The sequence below is a fragment of the Hemiscyllium ocellatum genome, chromosome 20 (assembly GCF_020745735.1).
Source record: "Hemiscyllium ocellatum isolate sHemOce1 chromosome 20, sHemOce1.pat.X.cur, whole genome shotgun sequence".
Taxonomy (NCBI): Eukaryota; Metazoa; Chordata; class Chondrichthyes; order Orectolobiformes; family Hemiscylliidae; genus Hemiscyllium; species Hemiscyllium ocellatum.
In genome coordinates, this window is record NC_083420.1 from 35476861 (window position 1) to 35499152 (window position 22292).

At 40.4% G+C, this 22292-nt stretch overlaps 1 protein-coding gene across 1 annotated transcript in view; it reads left to right on the top strand.

Moving 5' to 3' along the window:
• The window catches only part of LOC132825600 (heparan sulfate glucosamine 3-O-sulfotransferase 2-like), a 78824-nt gene extending 68804 nt beyond the window's left edge, over positions 1-10020 (top strand). Inside the window, exon 2 of the mRNA XM_060840982.1 lies at positions 9402-10020. Coding sequence (XP_060696965.1) covers positions 9402-10020 — 619 coding nt within the window. The remainder of the gene's footprint in view (positions 1-9401) is intronic.
• The last annotated feature ends 12272 nt before the right edge of the window (positions 10021-22292 follow it).

Consider the following 22292-nt stretch of genomic DNA (forward strand, 5'->3'; position numbering starts at 1 on the left):
TTCTGTTCCTTTGCAATGTGTGGCACACCGATCATGCATGAAGAGGAAAGAAATCTCGAAGATGATTGTTTAGTGGCAGTGAGTGACAGAACCCAGCAGCAAGGCAATCAATTTGTCAAACATCTGCAACAGGGAATTAATACTTATCCAGCTGGATTTATGATTACCAGATCAAGGCAATCATCAAACCTCCAAAGCCTTAAACTGAAGCTTGAAATGTTAGACTTTTAACATTTTCCTTATTTGCCTGTTTTAAAAAATTGACAGCACACACTTAATGTACAACCATGTATTTCCGTTTGGGATGAGGTTTTATCAACAGAAAAAGGGAAGAACGTTATGTTATGTTGCACTGTCATAAACTTTTAAGAGACCTGCCCATGCTAATATCAGCATTTTATAGCATATGAACCAGAGGTATAAAGATCTCATAATCCAACTTAGCTTGGTTCACTTGAAGCATAACATTCCACTGGAAACCTGTTTCTCTGTTGTAACATGCCCGCTTTAATATTAAGTTGTTCCGTTTGCGCCTGTGGAATGTAATGTTTGTATATCACAGTTAACTTAAGGTCTGTTGGAGTCTTCAATACCTCAATACTCCCAGATTCGTATGTTAAGGGAGATAGCTTCAGTTTAAGGCTTTGGAGGTTTGATGATTGCCTTGATCTGGTAATCATAAATCCAGCTGGATAAGTATTAATTCCCTGTTGCAGATGTTTGACAAATTGATTGCCTTGCTGCTGGGTTCTGTCACTCACTGCCACTAAACAATCATCTTCGAGATTTCTTTCCTCTTCATGGGCGGCACGGTGGCACAGTGGTTAGCACTGCTGCCTCACAGCGCCTGTAGACCCGGGTTCAATTCCCGACTCAGGCGACTGACTGTGTGGAGTTTGCACGTTCTCCCCGTGTCTGCGTGGGTTTCCTCTGGGTGCTCCGGTTTCCTCCCACAGTCACAAAGATGTGCGGGTCAGGTGAATTGGCCAAGCTAAATTGCCCGTAGTGTTAGGTAAGAGGTAAATGTAGGGGTATGGGTGGGTTGCGCTTCGGCGGGTCGGTGTGGACTTGTTGGGCCGAAGGGCTTGTTTCCACACTGTAAGTCTAATCTAAAAAAAAAATAACATAATCGTTGACGCATTAGTTAAAACACCCAGCTAAAGACAAACCCCAATTCAAACTGCTACAGTCTAAGTTATGTGAGTACATCCACAGTGTTGTTAAGAAGGAAATTCCAAGAAAAAGCAAACGTATTGCGATATAATTTCCAAGTCAGGTTGATGTGAGCCTTTGGAGGTAACCTCAAGGTGACGATGATCCCATCCATCTCTTGATCTTGACTTTCCTGTTGGCAAAGCTCATGGGTTGCAAGGAGCCTTGTTGAGTAGCTACAATGTCTCTTGTAGATGACACATTTTGCTGCTGTGCACAAGTGATGGAGGGGGTATAGACGGGATACCAATTAAGCAAGCTGCTTTGTCCTGGATGATGTTGAGCTTGAGTGTTGTTGGAGCTTCATCCATCCAAGTAAATGCAGAATATTCCTTCACAGTTCAGACCTGTGCGTTGTAAATGATGCAGGCTTTGGGGAGTCAGGAGATGAGTTACTCACCACAACATTTCCAGCCTTCCATTTGCTTTGTAGTGTTTGTGGTGTTCCAGTTAAAGCTCTGGCCAATGTGCTCAATGATAATAAAGCTATTGAATGTAAAAGGGAGTTGGCTAGTTTCTCTCGCATTGAAGTCAGTCATTACCTGCCATATGTGAGGTAAATATTACCTGTCACTTATCATACCAAGCATGACTGTTGTCAATGTCTTTTCACATGCTACAGACTGTTCCAGCGCCTTGAAGTGGTGAATGGTAACATTGTGTAATCATCAAACAGATCTTCACCTTACATTGGAAGGAAAGGCATTAATGTGTAGCTGTAGTCATAGAGTCATATAGCAAATCGATACCCATTTTGTTGGCCTGAGGAACTCCTGCTGAAATGATTGGCATTCAATAATGCAACCATTTTCCTTTGTGCTTTTATAATTCAAAGCAGCAGAGAATTTTCCCCCATTCTCATTGACTGCATTTTCACTAGGTCTCCTTGATTAGTCAAATACTGCCATGATATCAAGAGTAGTCACTTCTGCCTCATCTCTGGAATTCAGCTGTTCTGTCCGTGTTTGTTACAAAAATTGTAATAATATTAGGAGCCACATGGTTCTGACTGAGCATCTTGAGTATAATATTCAAACTAAGTGGTGCTTGATAGTACGGTCAATGACACCTTCCAGCACTTTGCTAATGATTGACAATAGGTTTATGGGGTAATAATTAGCTAGATTGGATTTGCCCTGTATTTTATATGTAGGACATAGCTTGGAAGGTTTCCATTGTCATGTAGTAGTCAGTGTTGTAACTGTACGTAGACACCTGGACTGAGAGCACCTATAGCTGAAAATGTGTTGCTAGAAAAGCGCAGCAGGTCGGGCAGCATCCAAGGAACAGGAGATTCGACATTTCGGGCATAAGCCCTTCATCAGGAAGGAGCTGAAACGTCAAAACGTCGAATGTCCTGTTCCTTGGATGCTGCCTGACCTGCTGCGCTTTTCCAGCAACACATTTTTCAGCTCTGATCTCCAGCATCTGCAGACCTCACTTTCTCCTGAGAGCACCTATAGGTCTAACACACAAGTCTCCAGCTGAGATAGCCCATAGCCTTTCCTGTATCCAGTGTCTTCAGTCATTTCTTGATATCAAGTGTGAATCTAATTGACAGAAGACAATCTTATATGGTCCTGGAGAGCTCAGGAGGAGGCTGAGATGGATCATCCACTCTGCAGTTCTGGCTGAAGATTGTTGCAAATACTTCAGCCTTATCTTTTGTACATTGGTGAGGACAAGGTCAACAAACTTATTCCTTATCACCAGCTGCTGCAGAATTAGTCTGTGAGAAATCTTTTCAGGACTCAGCTGGCTTGGTCAGGAGTAATATTATGGCACTGTTAATGATGGGCATTGAAGTTTCCTACCAAAGTACATTCTGCACCCTTGCTACTCTCAGTGTTTTAACATGAAGGAGTACTGATTCATCAGCCAATATGGGGGAATCATCAGGGGAGTTCCTTTTTCACTTTTTGACTTGATGCTACAAGACGACATAAGTTATGCCAGTGTTCTGGATTGCCAGGGCAACTCCCATTTGACTGCCTCCACTACCACCTCTGGTGGCTCTGTGTGCGAATGGTGATGCTAGTATCTGGGACATCCACCAAATGGAATGATTCTGTGAATAGACTATATTGTTCTATTGCTTGACTAGTCTGTGGGACAACTGTCCCAGTTCTGATACAAAGACGCCAGATGTTAGCCAGGAAGACCATGTAGTAGTTAGGAGAAAGTGAGGCCTGCAGATTCTGGAAATCAGAGTCAAAAAGCATAGCACTGGAAAAACACAGCAGGTCAGGCAGCATCCGAAGAGCAGGAGAATTGACGTTTCGGGCATAAGCCCTTCATCAGGAACTTTGTAATAATGGCTGGTCAGTATGTTGTTTCCAGTGCCTAGAGAATTCATGATAATCCTTTTACTTTCAGTCTTATTTTACCTTTTCCTGACAGCTGGATACAACTGAGTGACTTGCAAGACAAATTGAGAGAGCGGTTACAAGTTAACCACATTGCTGTGGGTGTGGAATCACTCGTTAGCCAGACTAAGTAAAGGTGGCAGATTTCCTTCCCGAAAGTACATGAATGAATTAGATGGTTTTGTTGACAATTCATGGTCACCATTACTGAGACCAGTTTTTATTTTAGGTATGTATAAAACAAGTGGAATTTACCTTACAAGCCGCTGCAGTGGGATGAATTCATGTTTCTAAAAGAGGATTGCTAGCTCAGAAACATAATCACAACGCAACCATTCCCTGCTGTGTCGTTCCCAAATGTATTTCTTCCTGCTGTAATATTCTGTGGTGTATAACTCTTAAATGTACTGTTGCATGCCCTATTACTCCCATACCTATTATTACCTGCTGCATTGTCCCCTGCTGTATCCCTCCCAGATGCATTATTCCCTGCTGACTTCCTCTGAGTTTCCATCAAATGTATTGTTTGTTCTCTGCTGTATTAGTCTGAGTAAGTGTTCCCTGATGTATTACAGCCTGCTGCATGGTATGTGTACATGATAAAGTGCTGTACAACTTTGCAATTTCCTTTTTTTATTTGAAGGTCTTTATCACAATAAAAGGTCTTGTGCACGAAGCAGAAAACAAGTTATTTAATTTACGCAGTGCATGATGAACATGAAGACACATGTACAAGATTAGCCAGTTTTGTATAAGTTGGATTTTTTTTTAAAAAGTCTCCCACAAAATAATGAACACTTAGAACCAACGTCCAGAGAAAGGGAGTTTGATTCAATGCTAGTTACTGGATCAAAATGTATTGAGAAGAGAAATTAAGAGATATTAATGGCATTGTCAGGGAAAAAGCTGTTTGTATCCCTCCAGTAATGGCAGTTTATGTTAAATAACAATGCAATGATAATGCATGGAGCAGGTCTGTGAGATGAGTGACCTCCTACTGTGTCAGGCCGCCAAAAGAATTCTGACTAATGTGAAGATCTGATGTGGGCATCTTCCTGGCTCTTATCTGGTATTGTTCTGTTAGTCCATCCCCGGGAAACATGCACAGCAATCTGGATTTCAAACACTATAAATCCTTACAGAGTCATTCTTCACTGACAAATGTATCCACTACCTCTGCAGTTTTCTTTTCCTCCTCTGCTCACCCCTGCCATAATGGAGCTTCTAGTTTATAGATTTTTTTCACTGCCTGGAGGTAATGTTGAAAAGTGTAGCACAGAGACAGAAACAAATTGAGAAATGGTTGGTAGGTAACCACAAGACCAAGGATGTAGGAACTGAAGCAAGCCATTCAGCTCATCAACACTGTTCTGCCATTCGATGAGCTCATCATAGCTGATCTGATCATCTCCAACTCTACTTCCTTGCCTTTTCCTTTGATTCCCTTACTAATTAAAAATCTGTCTGTCTCAGTCTTAACAACTCAGCTTTTACAGCTCTCTGTGGCAAGGAATTCCACAGATTCACTCCAATCTGAGAGAAGTACTTGCTTTTCATCTCTGTCCTACCTGGCTGACCCCTTGCTCAGAGGTTATGCCCTCTGACTCTTGACAAGAAGAAACAACATCTCCACTTTGAACCTATCAAGCCTCCTACAAATTTTATACGTTACACACAAGGTCATGGCTCATTCTTCTAAACTCTAATAAGTTCAAGCCTACTCACCAGAAACTCCCTCTCTACCCAGAATCAACCATCAACCTTTTCTGGACTGCCCCCAGTACCAAGATATCTTTCCTTAGATAAAGGGATTGAACTGTTCATAGTATTCCAGCTATGGTCTAAATAGCTAAAACAAGATGCCCCATTTTTATTCTCCGTTCCCTTTGAAATAAAGGCCATTATTCCATTTGCTTTCCTTATTGCCTGTTGAACTTGTACAGTAGCTTGTTGTGGTTCATGCTGGAGGACCTCCAAATGCCTCTGGGCAGCAATTTTCTGCAGATTTTCTTAATTTAAATAAAATGCACAACTTCACATTTTACCACATTATATTCCATTTGCCAAGTTTTTGCCCACTCAATTAATCTTAATAAATGTCCCACTGTAGATTGTTTGTATCATCCTCACCATTTATCATCCTACCTGTTATTGTGTATTTTGCAAACTTCGTGATGTTCCATTTACTTTTCTCATCCAAGTCACTAATATATATTATAATAATTGTGACCCCAGCCCTAGTCCCTATGGTGCTCCACCATTTACAGATTGCTAGCCAGAAAGTTCCCTCAAAATTCTCTGTCTTCTATTGGTTAGCTAATCATCGATCTGTGCTAATATATTGCCTCCAACACCATAGGCTGTTATCTTATGAGGTAACTTGCTGCTTTATTACATTGTTTCTCTTGGCTCCCGTGAAAGCTTTTGTGGTCCAGTGGTAGTGTCCCTATCTCTGAGGCAGAAGACCGGGGTAAAATGTCACCTGTTCTGGATGTGTGTAATAATATCTCCGAACACATTGATTAGAAAATATTTGTGTATTCTGCTTGTTACCTCCTTAAAGAATTCTAATAAACTTGTCAGGATGATGCCATGTTGACTTTGATTGATTATATTTTGTATTTCTAAATTTCAGCTGTTACATCCTTTATAATGAACTGTAATATTTTCCCAATAACAAATGTTTAGCTAACTACCTGTAGTTATTTGTTTTGTGTCTCTTCTCATTGTTGAATAACAGCATTACATTGGCGGTTTTCAAACCCTCTGTGACTTTCCAGAATCTAAGAATCTTAGAAGATTATCATTAGTGCATCCATTTTCTCTGTAGCTACTTCCTTTTAATATCAATACAACTCATTGGGTCCAGGAAAATTATTGGTTTTACTATCTCTAGTACTATCTGTTGTGATAGTCATTCTGTTTATGTTCTGTCCCTTTTAACTCCTTGATTATTTAGTATTTTTGGAATGTTATTGGTGTACCCCACCACAACGTCTGATGTCAAATACTTATTCACTTCCCTCCACCATTTCCTGACTCTTGATAATTATTTCCCACAGCCTCAATCTTAAGGCCAGTCTCAGGTGTGAAATAAATACTAATTGCAGGAGGGGGATGTCTGAGGTGGTGGAAATTGGAAAGTTATGAAGAAAACAAACATATCAAAATCAAAGATTATGCACTAACTACATCAAAAGCAAGTGATAGGGGAAACTGGAGTACATGAAAATGAGCTTTAATTATAGACAGTTTGATTAAACAGTAACAAAGAAAACTGAGGGACAGAGAGGTTGAAGAATACAAAGAGATCATGATCAATTGGGTCAATGAACTGAGGAGTGGCAGATGAAGTTTAATTTGGATAAATGCGAGGTATTTTGGTAAAACAAACAAGGACAGGACTTATACAATTAATGGGATGTCTCTGGGTTGAGCTGTAAAACAGAGATCGAGAAGTTTGAAATTTGCCTTACATGTAAACAGGGTGTTTAAGGCATTTAGCAGGCTTGCCTTCATTACTGAGGCCTTTGAGTATATGAGTTGGGATGTAATGTTGAGGTTGTACAGGATATTGGAAAGGCCTCTTCTAGAGTACCATGTACAGTTCTAAATCACACAACACCAGGTTATAGTCCAACAGGTTTAATTGGAAGCACACTAGCTTTCGGAGCATCGCTCCTTCATCAGGTGGTAAGGAGCGACGCTCCGAAAGCTGGTGCTTCCAATTAAACCTGTTGGAATATAACCTGGTGTTGTATGATTTTCAACTTTGTACACCCCAGTCCAACACCAGCATCTCCAAATCATGTGTACAGTTCTGGTTGCCTTGCTAAAGGAAGGATGTTATTAAATTGGAGAGGGTTCAGAAAAGATTTACCAGAATGTTGCCAGGGATAGAAGGTTTGATAAAGATACACAGGGATTTTTTTTCACTGGAGCATAAAAGGTTGAGGGGTGACCTTTTATAGAGGATTAGAAAATCATGAGGGGCGTAGATAAGGTGAATAGAAAGGGTCTTTTCCCTAGAGTAGGAGACTTCAAGACTAAAGGGCATTTTTTAAGGTGAGGAGAAAGATTTGAAAAGGACATATGGGGCAACTTTTTTTACACTGAGAGTGGCTCATATATGGCATGAACTGCCAGAGGAAATGGTGGATGCAGGTACATTTACAACATTTAAAAGACATTTGGATAAGTACATGAATAGGAAAGGTTTGGAGGGAGATGGACCAAATGCAATCAGGTGGGGCCAATTTAGTTTGGGAACATGGTTGGCATGGATTAGTTGGACCAAAGGATCTGTTTCCATGCTGTATGACTCTATGAAAAGTTAGATGTAAGAGTGGTTTCAAATATTAAATGTGCGCTTGTTCATGAGTCAGAGATGTAAAAGGAAAGTATATTTTCTTTCTATTGCAGTTCAGGATGTCCCAAAGTGCTTTAGAGTCAATGAAACCAATGGAAGGTGCAGGTCCACATTGAGTAGAAAAGCTTCTGGGAGACAAAAATCATTAAAAGAATAGCAAACCAAGTTCTAGCCTTCATTTCTAAAGCGGTAGAATCGTAAAGTAGATAAATTATGCTAAACCTGTCTTAAACCTTGGTTAAATAACACAGATTACTGCATGAAGTTATGATTGCTTGAATATAGAAAGCATATAGAGGCACTGGAAAGTTTACAAAGATTGACATGGATGATAGTAAAAATGTATGAGTTTACATGTCAGGAAAGTATTGAGAGGCTAAACCTCTTTTCTCTGGAGTACAGAAAGCTAAAGATTGATTTACCAGAGGTCTTTAAAATTAGAGAAGGTTTTGGTTGAGTGGATACAGAGAAAACATTTCCTCTTGTGTAAAAATGCAAACTAGTGACTATCAATAAAAGATCATCACCAGGAAATCCTATAGGAAATTTAGAAAAAAAACTTTGAAGAACATGACCACAGGGCATTATTAAAGAAAATAATGTAGATGCATGTAGGGGAAGATAGACAATATGTCAGAGATAAGAAATAGGGAGGTACAATTATAAGGTTAGATGAGGAAAGATGGGAGGAGACTTCAATGTAAGATCAACATTGGAATGGACTCATTGGGCTTAATGAAATAAAGTGAAATATCAATATCATTTTATGCTCAGTCTCTGATCAATCCATAATGTTCTGACTCAGAAATTTATGCCACTCAGTGAATCACAGCAAATATTTGGAGAGATGTTATAATATGGGCCAGGAATTTTCTCAGAAATAAATAATACTGTGAGGAAATTAGATTGACAGGAAAATATTTTATGATCTGTTAGTCACACTGGTGCATGGTTAAAGAACACTTCCTGTGTGGTTCGGATTGGGAATATAAAAGCAAGGCAGCAAAGGAAGGTTTGCAGTAACTTAATACCTTTAATAGCTCAGCTTTGGAAGGAAGTTAATATCACATTTAAGAGTTCTGCAGAGTCAAATTAAATTTGAAATGTAACTAATCATTTAATCCTCAAGCCTGCCTTTGTCCTTCTAGATGTCAAAGTGAATGTAGCCACCTCATCAGAGCACATTTGCTTTTTACATTCTCAATACACTGCAGATTGATTGTTTGTAATATGCAGTACTTGAGAGAAAAAGTAATTCAGAAAGCCCCTTACGTAGCTGGTGTACATCTCCCCTGTCATGGACCTGACCCACTGACTGATACTCCTACGGCACACTATGTAAAATAATTTGTCTGATTAACTGTTAATCATTTTCATGCATTCTATGTAGACCGGAAGATAATTGAATAGACTACCACCAAGAATACTAATAGCTGCTTTTTATATGTCTTTAGAAGCTTGATGCCCAAGACGCTGGATGGTCAGATCACCATGGAGAAAACACCCAGTTACTTTGTTACCAGGGAGGCACCAAAGCGAATCTTCTCGATGGCAAAAGGCACTAAACTCATTGTGGTGGTCAGGAACCCAGTGACGAGAGCCATTTCAGACTATACCCAAACACTGTCCAAGAAACCGGAGATTCCGACCTTTGAGGTTCTAGCGTTCAAGAACCGGACCCTGGGCCTGATTGATGCCTCTTGGAGTGCGATCCGCATTGGAATCTATGCCTTGCACCTGGAGAACTGGCTCCAGTTCTTTCCCCTCTCCCAGATCCATTTTGTCAGTGGGGAGAGGCTCATCATCGACCCAGCCGGAGAAATGGGCAAAGTGCAGGACTTCCTGGGCCTCAAGAGGATCGTCACCGACAAGCACTTTTACTTCAACAAAACCAAGGGCTTTCCTTGCCTGAAGAAACCAGAGAGCAGCAGCACGCCGAGGTGTCTCGGCAAATCTAAGGGAAGGACTCATGTCCAAATAGACCAAGATGTTATTGAGCAGTTGAAGGAGTTTTACAGATCATATAATATTAAATTTTATCAAATGGTGGGACATGACTTTCGATGGGACTAACCACTAACATCACCACAAATTGAGGAAAAAAAGGAGAAAATTTATATACGTCTTCCATAATAGAGGACTTAACACATTCAGAATGATAGCCTGTCTGGCACACAACAGGCAAGCTGTTCCAGAGCTCAAACCTGACGCCCTGAGGTTGGACTGCGAGCTAAAGATCCTCCTCCGTAATTCATCAGAGTTTAGGTCAATCCTGGGAAAAGCAAGGCAAACCACTGGGGCACCTCCTGAGGAAGCCACTGGGGAAATGAGGGTCAGTTATGGATGCAATCACTGGGAGACCAGGGCCAACCACAAGATTTACACACTGGGGTAACTTGGACCACCTATCACTTTAGTCCACTACTGAGGCAGTGTAGTGGCATCAGTCCAAATGATGTGTGTGTGTTTTTTTAAGTGAAATGTGTCGTATTGTACCGATATCGTTGGCATCTGAAATATTGCCATTGAAACCAATTGGAACTCTAAGATTCACCTGCGCTCTAAAACAAACAGACGCTCACCCCATTACAGTATAAAACAAAGAATCCAATAAACATCCTTCTGCAGCATGTATCATGGTTGAAGGAGTGATTGAATGTAGAGACCTATGCTTCTCTCCCTTTATTGATTTCCTCTTTCATAGTTTATTTTATTGCAATCGTTAATCTCTCTTTTCTAATTCCTGTGGGTGTTTCAGTTGTCACAGGCTTATTTAGCATGGATTTATCAGCATTGCCCCAACTTATAGAGAGGATCTATTGCTATATGATATCACAGTGTACATTATTGTTTGTTCATTCTCAGTATGCGGGCCAGCTAATGTCCTTAATGTCCTCAGCCTATCCCACAAATAGAGATTTAAACAATTCAAGGTGTCTGTAGACAGCATGCAAAAGTGAACCATGTTGGAGAGGGATTTGGAATCATAAACAGGCCCGGCCTGGTCAGGACAGCATTTCATTCCTGAGGCAACATCACTGAAACAGTTGAATTTCTTTACAATGATACAACAGTTTCATGGTCACTTTTACTGAGACCAGCATTCCATTCTCGAACTCTCAACTGCCCATGATAGAGTTTGAACTTAAAAGGTAGAATTTAACTTTGGGTACTCATGTAAAATGGGCAACAAGGAAACGTAGAAACATGTTGATATTTTCAAATTAAACTGTGCAGGGATGTTATTACACATTGTGGAGCAGATGGAACTTGAAAGCAGAACTCCTGACTCAGGTAGGGAAGCTACCACTGCGCTACAAGAGCCCAACTAAGAAGATGTATAATCGGAGGCTAATCAATATAACTTGTTTTATAGTATCATTCAAAGTCCAAATTACTGCCACATTCTGTAGATTACAAGTTTAATAACATAATGATTACACTATACAGTAATACCCGTCCTTGGCACAGAAGTTCTTTCAGTTAGCTTTGAATCCTCCTTATTTTTCTACTCTGCTCCATTTCTCACTGGACAAGTCTTGACAGGCAATTTAGTTGCCTCAAACTGGCTTTAGGGGTAATTTAGGTGAAACATTTTGTTTAACTGACTGCCCTGTCCTCACAATGGGACCCTATATTTTATTATAAGCAATTAGTCACTGTGGGTAATTCACAGAAACCCAGCAGTCAATTTGTCAGAGAAAAATAATGGCACATATTTCTGTTCTAAAAGAAGGGATATGTCGCTTGTCAAAGGAATGGCTGTGTCACGCTACATTGTCCAAACCTACAGAAAAACATATTCATGTTGTAGAATTGTGCCTATCAGTTGGATCATGGAAGACTTTAATAAATTGACCCTTTCACTGGGTTATATGTAAAGATCAGCATTGATGCCTCATGGTCACTGTGTAGGTTACACCTGAAATGTCGACTTCCCCACCTGCTGATGCTGCCTGGCCTGCTGTGTTCTTCCAGCCTCCTGGCTGTCTATTTTGATATCTGCAGGTTTTTTTTTGGTCTGTATCCTAACTTAACAGAAACTGTCAATCTCGGATTTAAATTTTTTAATTGAGCTAGCAGATGACAGGTTCTGCCTGAATCCCTATCTGAAATAGTTGCTGGTTCTCTACAAGATTTGTATTTGTAACATCCTTTCACCACGCTGCACTGGCCTCACTGAAAGAGAAGCAGTAATCTGTATGGCCACAGTGGATAGACATGCACTCCTACCACTCCAACCCCATCCCTCCCATATTCCCCGCAAACTGTCTGGGTTATATAATGTCAAGAAGCATTAGCCAGAAATGAATGCAGATAATGTGATTTAATTAGAATAACTACTCTCTCAAATTACATTGAGCCAGGGGTTTGTCTCCATCTTTCGAAGGTCAAAACCCTCAGCACTTGATGTAACAAGGTTTCACAGTTAGTAACCTTATATTCTTGGTGGTGCTGTGTCAATAGTGACATTTTATTACCCTTGGAACAGATTTACTTAAGCTTATTGATCGATGAAAGAGAGTATTGTCACAGTATAATGAAATCTACTTCATACCGTCTGCCTGAGCATTATCTGCCATCATTTCTACATAGCATGAATGTTGTCAGAAATAGAAAGGATTCACACAATATTTTTGTTTCTGTTGAGGAAATTGGGTAAAGGGCTAAAGCTTCTAAAATAAAGATTGCAAACTTTAACAACATGGAAGGAAGTTGGAGTAAATTGAGATGCCAGGAGGTTGTGGGTTTGAGTTCCACACCAAAGACATAATCCCAGCCGACACTTCAGCACAAAACTGAGGGATCGGTACTTTTAAAGTGAGATATTAAACTGAGGCCCCGTTTGACCTGCCAAGTGGACACAAAAGATCCTATTGCACGAGTCAAAGAGGAGCTTTTGTATCTGCTGAGCATCCTTGGCCAATATTTATCTGTCAACAATGTTAAAACAGATGATCTGCTCATACGACATTGCTATTTGTCAAATCTTGCACTGTGCACAAAATGACGGCTCTTTTTTTGGATTAACAATGACCACCCTTCAAAAATACTTATTTGGATGTGGAACATTCTGGAATATCCTGAGATGGTGGAATGTAGTGTAAAAATACAAGGCTTGCTCTTTTTTTTCCTGTGCTTCAACAACATTTAATATCAAGAATGTAGCAGAGTTGGGAGGAGGTCCACAGTGTCATTTGTGGCTAAGAAAGTGTTAAAGAAACAATGGCAATATATTTCAGGGTGCGCTGTCAATGCAAAACAATGAGATCGCATGGTGTGTCTTGTTTGGAATGGGAAACATTTCAGAGGGTTATAAAGTCCCACAGAAAATATAGATAAGGTGTTTTGGCTTTTCTATTAGGGCCAACCAACTCCACATAGTACTAAACATGGTTTATTCTGTGAAAATGGCACACTGTGAAAATAGTACACTCTGACAAAGTTGCGCACTCCAATAAAAAAAATTGGCATTTCACTGTCACAATACAAAACATAAAAGGACTGAGAATTTTGCAGAAAAAAAATCCAAAATTGACCAAAGCTCTTCAAAATCTGTGCCTCATTCCAAAAACACAAAAATGCTGGGGTGGTAACAAAGGAGCGCAAATTGATTTTGTTTGAAATGGAGAATCTATCCAAGCAGCTCTCTGATCTCCAAATGTAATCCCATTTTTTTACTTTTTTTCTTTTTGTTTTTATTCTCTTAATCCTTACCTGATAACAAAACATGAAATCAGCTGCAGTTCTTTCACTCTTTTACCATTCAATACAAATTGGGAAATAAATCCAAACACCATTACACAGACCAAGGGCCAGTGGTTTCATAGCCTGGCCAATCCCTGCTAGAAGAGTGCTTGAGAAACATTGCACCAATGTTCTACAATATTGATAACTTTCTTGCATAGATCTTGGTTTTGTTGACTGGCTACAGGGTGAGTAAGCTACAGGTGAGTAAGTTCTGTGCACCAGCCAGAACTCTAATTAGGGTCACAGGTGGAGAGAGAGGAGATGAGAGACTCGCACTCAAATGGAAGTAAAAGGAAGGCAGCTCAAGAAGAATTAGAACAAGCCTCAGAAGACCCTATGAGTTGCTGCTACCTCTTGTTGCTAATTCTATTATTTACACCCTGCTCAACGCTATCTCCAGCCAAACACTCTGGCTTGTAGCAATGCCCTATTAACACTAAGAATCAGTCAGGATCAATCTTTTTCTTTTCCTTTCTCTTCACCTTGAAGCTGGAGAGAGGTACATGACATCCCCAAACAACAACTAAAGGACAGGAGGTTTTGCTGTGGGGGTTCCATCAGGTTGGCACAAGACAGACAGTATGCAGCGATTGTGTATCAGATGTGGAGCAGGTTTGAGACTGGGTTGGCCAGTGGGAATTACACACACACCATTTATTACAACAGCATTCTGACATATGGCCTGAGGTAGAAATAGTTTTCGAGGTTTCTATCTAATGCTGCAGGGTTTGTAAAGCCACTGTTCACGTAAGACGTGCAGAAATGGGTCAGAGTCAGCAACTCATTAACACATTAACTTCCTCTCATTCACTTCCATTACACAGAATTCCAATGGACTAAATAGATTTCTATTCACACCAAATTTACAAAAACTGATATCCTTTCTCATTTCAACTCATTGTGCAGAATGCCAATGGATTAAACTCTTTCCTATGTCCTTTCATTGCATTAAATTTCAATGGACGTAGTCCGTTGCCATTCATTTCCATTTTGTAAAACACCGATGGCCCCAAAATGCTCCCCTTTCAGTTTCATTTTACTGTACCCTTGGCAATCAAAGACACCAAATTGTCAGGCCGTAAGATTATCCCAATTTCCATTTTTGTCACTAATTGCACACAGTCAGCATGGTGTTCATTTTCAGCCAGAGATAAACGTAATTTTGAATTCTGTCAAGGCTGCACGGTGGAACATGAGAGCACAGTGGAGAATGGTGAATCTTCATTGGAAAATGCTTTATAGTACAAACGATCACACGTTGATCTGACTGCAAGCATTGATTCTTTGATCAAGAGGTTAGCATAGAGTAGACCAAAGGATAGATGTCATACAAAACATACTATCATGACCACAATAGGCATATTCTCAGAGTGGGTTGTCAACTGCAAATTTATAGAGCTCATTTTGTTCCTTTTAAGAATTTCCATTTAAGAACTTCAATTAAAATAAAATACTCCCATTAAAAAATATCCAACAGGAAAGCTTTAGAACAGAGAACAAAGAATAGGAACAGGCCTTTCAGCTCACCAAGTCTGCACTGACACATGAAACCCTTCAAACTAAAGCCCCCTTGCCTCTATGCAGTCAGTATTCCTCTCTTCCCTGCCTATTCATTGATGTGTTTAAATGCCTCTTAAACGTTATTATTGTATCTGCTTCTACCACCTCCTCTGGCAGCACATCCCAGGCACTTACCACTTTCCATGTTAAAAAAACTTGCCTCGAATAGCTCCTTTAAACTTTCCCCCTTTTGCCTTCAACCTGTGTCCCCGAGTAATTGATATCCGTAGCCTGGTTAAGAAAATTCCAACTATCCATACCTCTCATAATTTCTTAAACATCTATCAGGTTAATCTTGAACAAGTTAAAGATTAGATTACCACACAATTATTGTTAGAAGAGACTTACGTTAAACCTGATACAGTTATTAACTAAATTATAGATTTAAAGATTACAAGAAGGCACAAATAAAAGTTACCTACCAAAATGAAAGTAAGATTAACCTGTTATCAATGCAGGCTTGCTTTTAGGTTTCCTCTTCCAAATGAAAACATGAAACCATAATTCAGAAGTTTGTGTAGTTGAAGGTTTCTCTCAGGTGAACTGAATAGAACAAATTCTGGGAAGGTGTGACGTCTCCTTTGTTACATTTTTATAGTTTTGTAAGTGTTGTGGCCTTTGGTCTGGCAATTCTTTCAGTGTTTGTTGAAAACACCTTTGTAAGAAATCTTCTCTTTGATGGTGTCTCTCAGAGTTCTTCTTGATGTTCTGCTAAATACGTAACACACCAGCCAGTCTTATTCTGATCAAAATTAAAAATTCTTGCCAAATTAACTCTGATGCCTCTTCAAAGCAAAGTAGTGGTGTCATTCAAAGTTTATATTCTCATGGAAGTTTTGAATTTTCAAACCTATAAAAGGACCAATTGTGTTGTCCAATACTTTACTAATTTATAAATATCTTCCTTTACAATTGGTGCTGAGGTAACACATCAGTCCATTATCAATAACAACAGTCATGTGACTTCTGGAAGCCATTTCGTAAAGGGAGATTAGCCTCATTAGAAAATATATATTCTAACAATACTCTTGTCGTATACTATCCCTTTTAGCAGAAAAAAGGAAAAAAGCTTTGTATTTTATAGAATCACATTTTGGATATTAAAGATAAGAAATACACACATTTTTCTCTGTACACATACAGATGACTGGTGCAATGCAGCTCTCGCATTTTTTCTGTTATATTTTATTGGGAGATTCTCTTCCTCCTTTTCTTTCCAATTTGGACAACAGTTTGCACAGATGTTAACTTTGAAACTTCATGGGTATTGCTACCTGTGGCGTCCTCACTGTTGGGTGAACAAAAAAGGCACCTGACTAATCTGTAGTCAACTCAACTGCTGTATTTTAATAGATAAGCATTTCTGGTTCATTTCCCAGACTGAAGTGTAATAAATTCTCCTTCTGAGACAACAATTTAATACTGGCCACTTTCCAGTATTTTTTCACTTCTCTCCTCAAAATCACTTCTAGCTGCTACAAGTATGTCATTAAGAATTTTTTTAATGTTAAACTAATATATTGGTATATTTGACTGTCTTCACTTCCAAATATTTTTACACCTCTACAGCTTCTTCTGATCAGAATCAGATTGGATTTTATTTGATTATGTCTGAGCATTGCCAATCACTTCAAGGTTATGAGCTTTAAAGTTTTCCTTCCAATACATTGATTTTATCTTTTATCTCACAAATTATCTTAACTCACTCATGTAGAAATTGTAATGGGCCTTCTGAACTCTGAGAGTTTTGAACTGAAATCTCCTTGATTCTATTTCTGCAGAATATGGAGAGTTAATATTGATAAGTATGGGTGAGCTGATTGCTGCTTCTTTACTCTCACTGTGCTTGGTTTTGGGCATTCAGGATTATCCAGTGACTTTCCTCAGGGTGTTTGACTAGGTGAGGCATTTCTCTCCCTCTTTCCCAAACTGCTTGGGGAATTCCCTCTTTCCTGTTTAAGCCTGGATATTTTAACTAGGCTGTTTCCACACGCATGGGCTGTTTCTTCTCCTGTAGTGCTTCTAAACCCTTTTCAGCTGCCTCCAGCATTATAGAAACATAGAAAATAGGAGCAGGAGGAGGCCATTTGGCCCTTCAATCCTGCTCTGCTATTCATCACGATCATGGCTGACTGTCCAACTCAATAGATTAATCTTCCTATAACCTTTGATCCCATTCTTCCAACTGCTGTAGGTTCTGGCTGATGCAATGCCATCCACTCAGCTTCATTGGTCCATTCTAAAGCTTTGAGGTTTGAGAGGGCTGGAGGGAGGGTAACAGCTTCAGTCCTTTAGAAGTGGAAGATCATTAGCAATGATACGTTTGAATTACAGCTGCAAATAAGTTCACTCTTTTATTGAATTTTTGCTGATGATAGCTCAACACCTCCTCCAGTTCATCCATTGACCAACATTCTGGAATTTGTTCTGCCTCTCTGTAGGAAGTCCTCATTTCACCCCAGCAGCAGCATTGACAAGCAAATGGTGTCCTGGAGTATGTTCACCAGCTTTCCCAATCTTTGGATCTACAAGGGCCTACTTCCCCTTTGCACTGAAAATCCTGGTAATTTTCTTTACATCCTTTTTTTTAGATTCAATTACAGAAGGCAGGCCATGATTTCCCCAGCTCTGCCTTCTACATTGGCTTTCCTGTATTTCTCCCTTTGTTTCTTAAAGTCTAGTTCCTCTTCCTCTGCCTCCTTTCTCTTTTATCCTGCTGATGCAGACAAATTTAAAAGGCATCTGGATGGGTAGGGATGGATAGGAAGGGTTTAGATGCAAATGCTTGCAAATGGGACTAGATTAATTCAGGACATCTGGTCGGCATGGATGAGTTGGAAGGAAGGGTATGTGCTGTATATCTCTCTGACTCGAATTGACTTCATGATTCTGCAGTCTGTGGATCAGTCCATAGACCTCAGCATTCCCAGTAGTCGCCCATCCCAAGGTAAGTTTGTGTTTCTCAAAGTGCATTTTAATATGTTAGAGAGATCATTTCCAAACTTCTCTAACAATAGCAATTTTCTTATTTCCTCATAACTGCATTCTGTTTTTAGTGATCAAACACCGATCTTCTTTCAAATTGCAGTTTTTTAAAATCAGAATAGATTTTCTAATGAGAAGCTTCTGCCAGGAGCTCATGCTAATGGCGGGTTGTCCCTTCAGTCTGTTTGTAAGCAGCAGTCACTTCAGGGAACAGGGTCAAGTGACCTCAGATCACTTGAATCCACATCTCTTGGGGTAAATGTAACTATCCCGCTACCTTTTCCAAAGCTGTAAAGAAGTAATCTATTCCTGTCCTTTCAAATTTGGGAGAAACTTAAGACACTGAGACCTGTTCCAGTGTCACAGGAATTTGGCTATTATTAAGCCGAGTGAGATTTTCCCCAACAGCCTCAAGCTTCTCTGTGCTTTCAGCTTCAATTCCATCTGCAAACTGATTGCTCACTTTATGTTTAACGTTGAGGTACCATGTCTGTCTGTCCCCTTTTCTTTTACCAACAAGAGCAATCATGTGACTTCTGGGAGCCATCTTGTAAGGTTCTGTGTCCATTCTGAAAAGACAGATTAACCTTCTTTACAAATCTCTTTTTGTCACCTAGTGGGTGATTCAAATATGGAACGTCCTGTCTGAGAGAGTGATGAAGGAAGATATTCTTCATACAATCAATCAGCATTTGGATGAATAATTAAAATGTCCGGACAAGGTAGGCTATGGACGAAGTGCAGGTCAATGGGATTAGCATAGTTTAGTGTTCGTTGGTCGGCATAAATATGGCAAGCTGAAGGGCCTGTTTCCTTCCTGTATGACTTTGTGACTCTATCATTTCATTGTTATGACAGTCTCGCTCCAACAGGATTGCTCAGTCAGGCTCTGAAGTGCCATTTAATGGTTTATGAACAGGCAATGAATGCTGATTTGCCAGCGGCACCAAATTCCAAGGACATATTAAAAGAAGTGAGACCTTCTAGACAGAGACAGGACCTGCACAAGGCAATACCCATTGCATGGGTGTCAATGTAGCATTCTGTCATGATTACGATCCTTCTTTTTGTTGCTGTGGTGTCTTTTTCAGAAGGTCTCTTCGAAATCTGAGAGATGCTGCACTGACATCTCATTTCCAGCTGCAAAATCTCTACAAACAGCCAGAAGGAAAACACCTGCATTTCCACTCCCATCAGTGAACTCCCTTCTTACTGGAATTAGAACCATTAGTTGCCAATCAAACGTTCCCATGCCCTCAGGCAACTGAATCCTGTGCAGGATCTCAGCTCCCTGCTGCACCTTTAGAGTGTTTACTAACCTGAGCTGCCATCTCCAGCAGCCAGAGATCTTCATTCTAATGCCAGTGTTGCCAAGGAAACAGGCTTTGTATTTCAGTTGCTGCTCTCTTCCGTCACCCACTCCCCCTACTCCATTTCTTATTGTCTCATTCTCCATCTCTTCACCCTCACTGTTTCTCTCTCACTTATTCTCTTGGCCAGCCCACTCTTTCTCCTTCTCACTGCCTTTATCCCTTTCCACTTTTTCTCTCATTCACTCTCTCTTTGTCTTTTTTTCTCCTCCCTCTCTGTCTCCAGTCTCTTACTTCCTCTGCCCGTCCCTCTCTTGTTCCTTTCTTTTCTCTCTCTCTCATTCTCACATCTGCAGATATTGAAAAACATTCTCCATTTGTCTTTCACCAGCTCCAATTCCAATCAGGAATGCAGCTTTCCATCAGGGTTCAGCATTTTCTTACAAAACAGCATCATTGAGAATTCAGGATGAAGGATTAAGTATCGCCAGTGTCGAAAAGAGTCAGGACAGGATGGTGCAAACAATGGCTACAGGCCTAAATTTTATGAGTCTGATCAAAGGATGGGGCTGATTTCACCAAAAATCAATTAAATCCGCAGTAATACCTTCAAAATGGGGTTCATGGTAAAGCAATATACTGCAGGTTTTGCTGTTCTTCGATAAAAACGGAAAATTCTGGAAAAAGCAGATCTGGCAGCAGCTGTAAAGAGAGAAACAGAGTTAATGTTTCAAGTCTGAAACCTCTCTTCAAAATTCAGGGAAGTTAGAAACTTGCAGGTGTTGAGCAAGAGAGACACTAACTCCCATGATTACCTGGCTATACTTCCTACCACTTCCTATAACCCTATACAATCCGCACATTTCTCTGTTTCTGCCATATCTGTTCTGACAATGGAAGTTGCGGTACTAGAGATTGTGACATGTCTTCCTTTCTCCTCAGCTTCAGTTAGGCCACACCACTGTTGACAGACCTCAGTGTCCGTTCCAGTTTTCTCACCTTCCCCTCACAATCCCAGAATTCGACAGATCATCATCAATTATTTTGACCATCTCCAGTGTGATCTAATTTGTGTCTGGACCTCTCATGAATGCCTCCATTAAAACACCTTCCTCAACCTTCTCTATGGAAAGCAGCCACAGATTCTTCAATCTATCCACATAACTGAAGTCCTGCAACCCTGAAACAGTGGAGGGGACTCCTTGAATGAGGAAGACATGTTAGAGACCGCAGTAGATGTTGGAATAATTGGAACAGATGCAACAGAGACAGAGAAACTGGGAGAATGGATTGGAGGCCTTACAAGAAACAGTCACCGGTCAGTGCAATCAAGGTAGTTGTGGAAGGTACTGCAGTATAGGTAGCCTCACCCCAAAATTGAAGAAATGTCAGGAAGGGAAGTGTCAGTGATGGACCACGTGAAGGGGAGAAAAGAGAGGAAATTGGAAGCAAAATCGATTAATTTTCAAGTCATTGGCAAACGCAGTAATTGACACCAATACACTCATTGATGGACCAGAAAAGAGTGGTGAGAAGGGGTCTGATTTGGACTGGAACAATGTTCCACAATCCCCAGAGAAATACCCCAGTGGGCAGAATCTTCTAGGGGCCTGAATAATATGGGCTATGACAAGATTTGGAGCAGAATCACATGAAAAATCCAGCAAGGCCTCTCTCAATGTCACAAACTACTCATCAAATCTTTTCTGCATCTGCCAGGTGGGTTGAGATGAGTTTCTCGCCCGGCAGTGACAGGTTGCCAACCCTGGGCGAGTATAACTTATTAAAAACCTTATTAATGCCATAATTCACTGAATTAATATTCAGCTTCGTAATCTTATCAAATGCACCGAACAAGCTAACATGAAAAATTCTTGCGAGAGTTCCTGATTCCTGGTGATTGGTTGTGAAGGGACTCCGTATTGATCAACACCAAATAACATTTCAGGGTATGATCCAAGGGTATCAACTACATACATCTCTTGCTCATAAACGTTGGCACCTGACATTGTGGCATCGGTCTAATCTACTCACAAGATGCTCAGAGCTACAGTGCAGGGCATGCCAGCAGCTCACATTGAAAGGCTGCAGAGGGGATACTTTGCAAATAGGGAAATGTACCCAACTCACAAATTGGACCAGGCTGCATCTTAGGACTGTTTTTAAGCTCTCTTATTGCTCAGTCACTTAATGCCTACCCACATGCTTGTACCATCTGTGCTGGGACATGCCTTTCAGTATGTTACTCTTTCAGCCAAATTAATTTTGGTGTCATCTGCAAACTTACTAACTATACCCCCTATGTTCACATCCAAACCATTTATATAAATGACAAAACACAATGGACCCAGCATTGATCCTTGCGGCACGCCACTGGTCACAGGCTCCAGTCTGAAAGGCAATAAAAGATTATCTGTCTGGTCGTATTAACGTGTTGTTTTGTGCAGACACACACGCAAAGAGACTGCCTGATCGTGAGGTCAGTATTTAGTTGGCATTGTGGGGTGTCTTGCAACCTCTATGGGGTTTTGCTGGCTGTAACTAAAACCCATCTCTGGAACTGACCCATTGTTTGTCTGTGTGACAATGAGCTAATCAATCTATAAGTAGAACTCAAGCCTTCAGATCAGAGGGAATGAGTGAAAGAACCTATCCATTCAGGAGCCTTCTCCTTCTCTATCTCTTCCTCTGTCTCACATGGGGACAAAGCAATTCTTTTAAGCACATAGCTGGTTCATC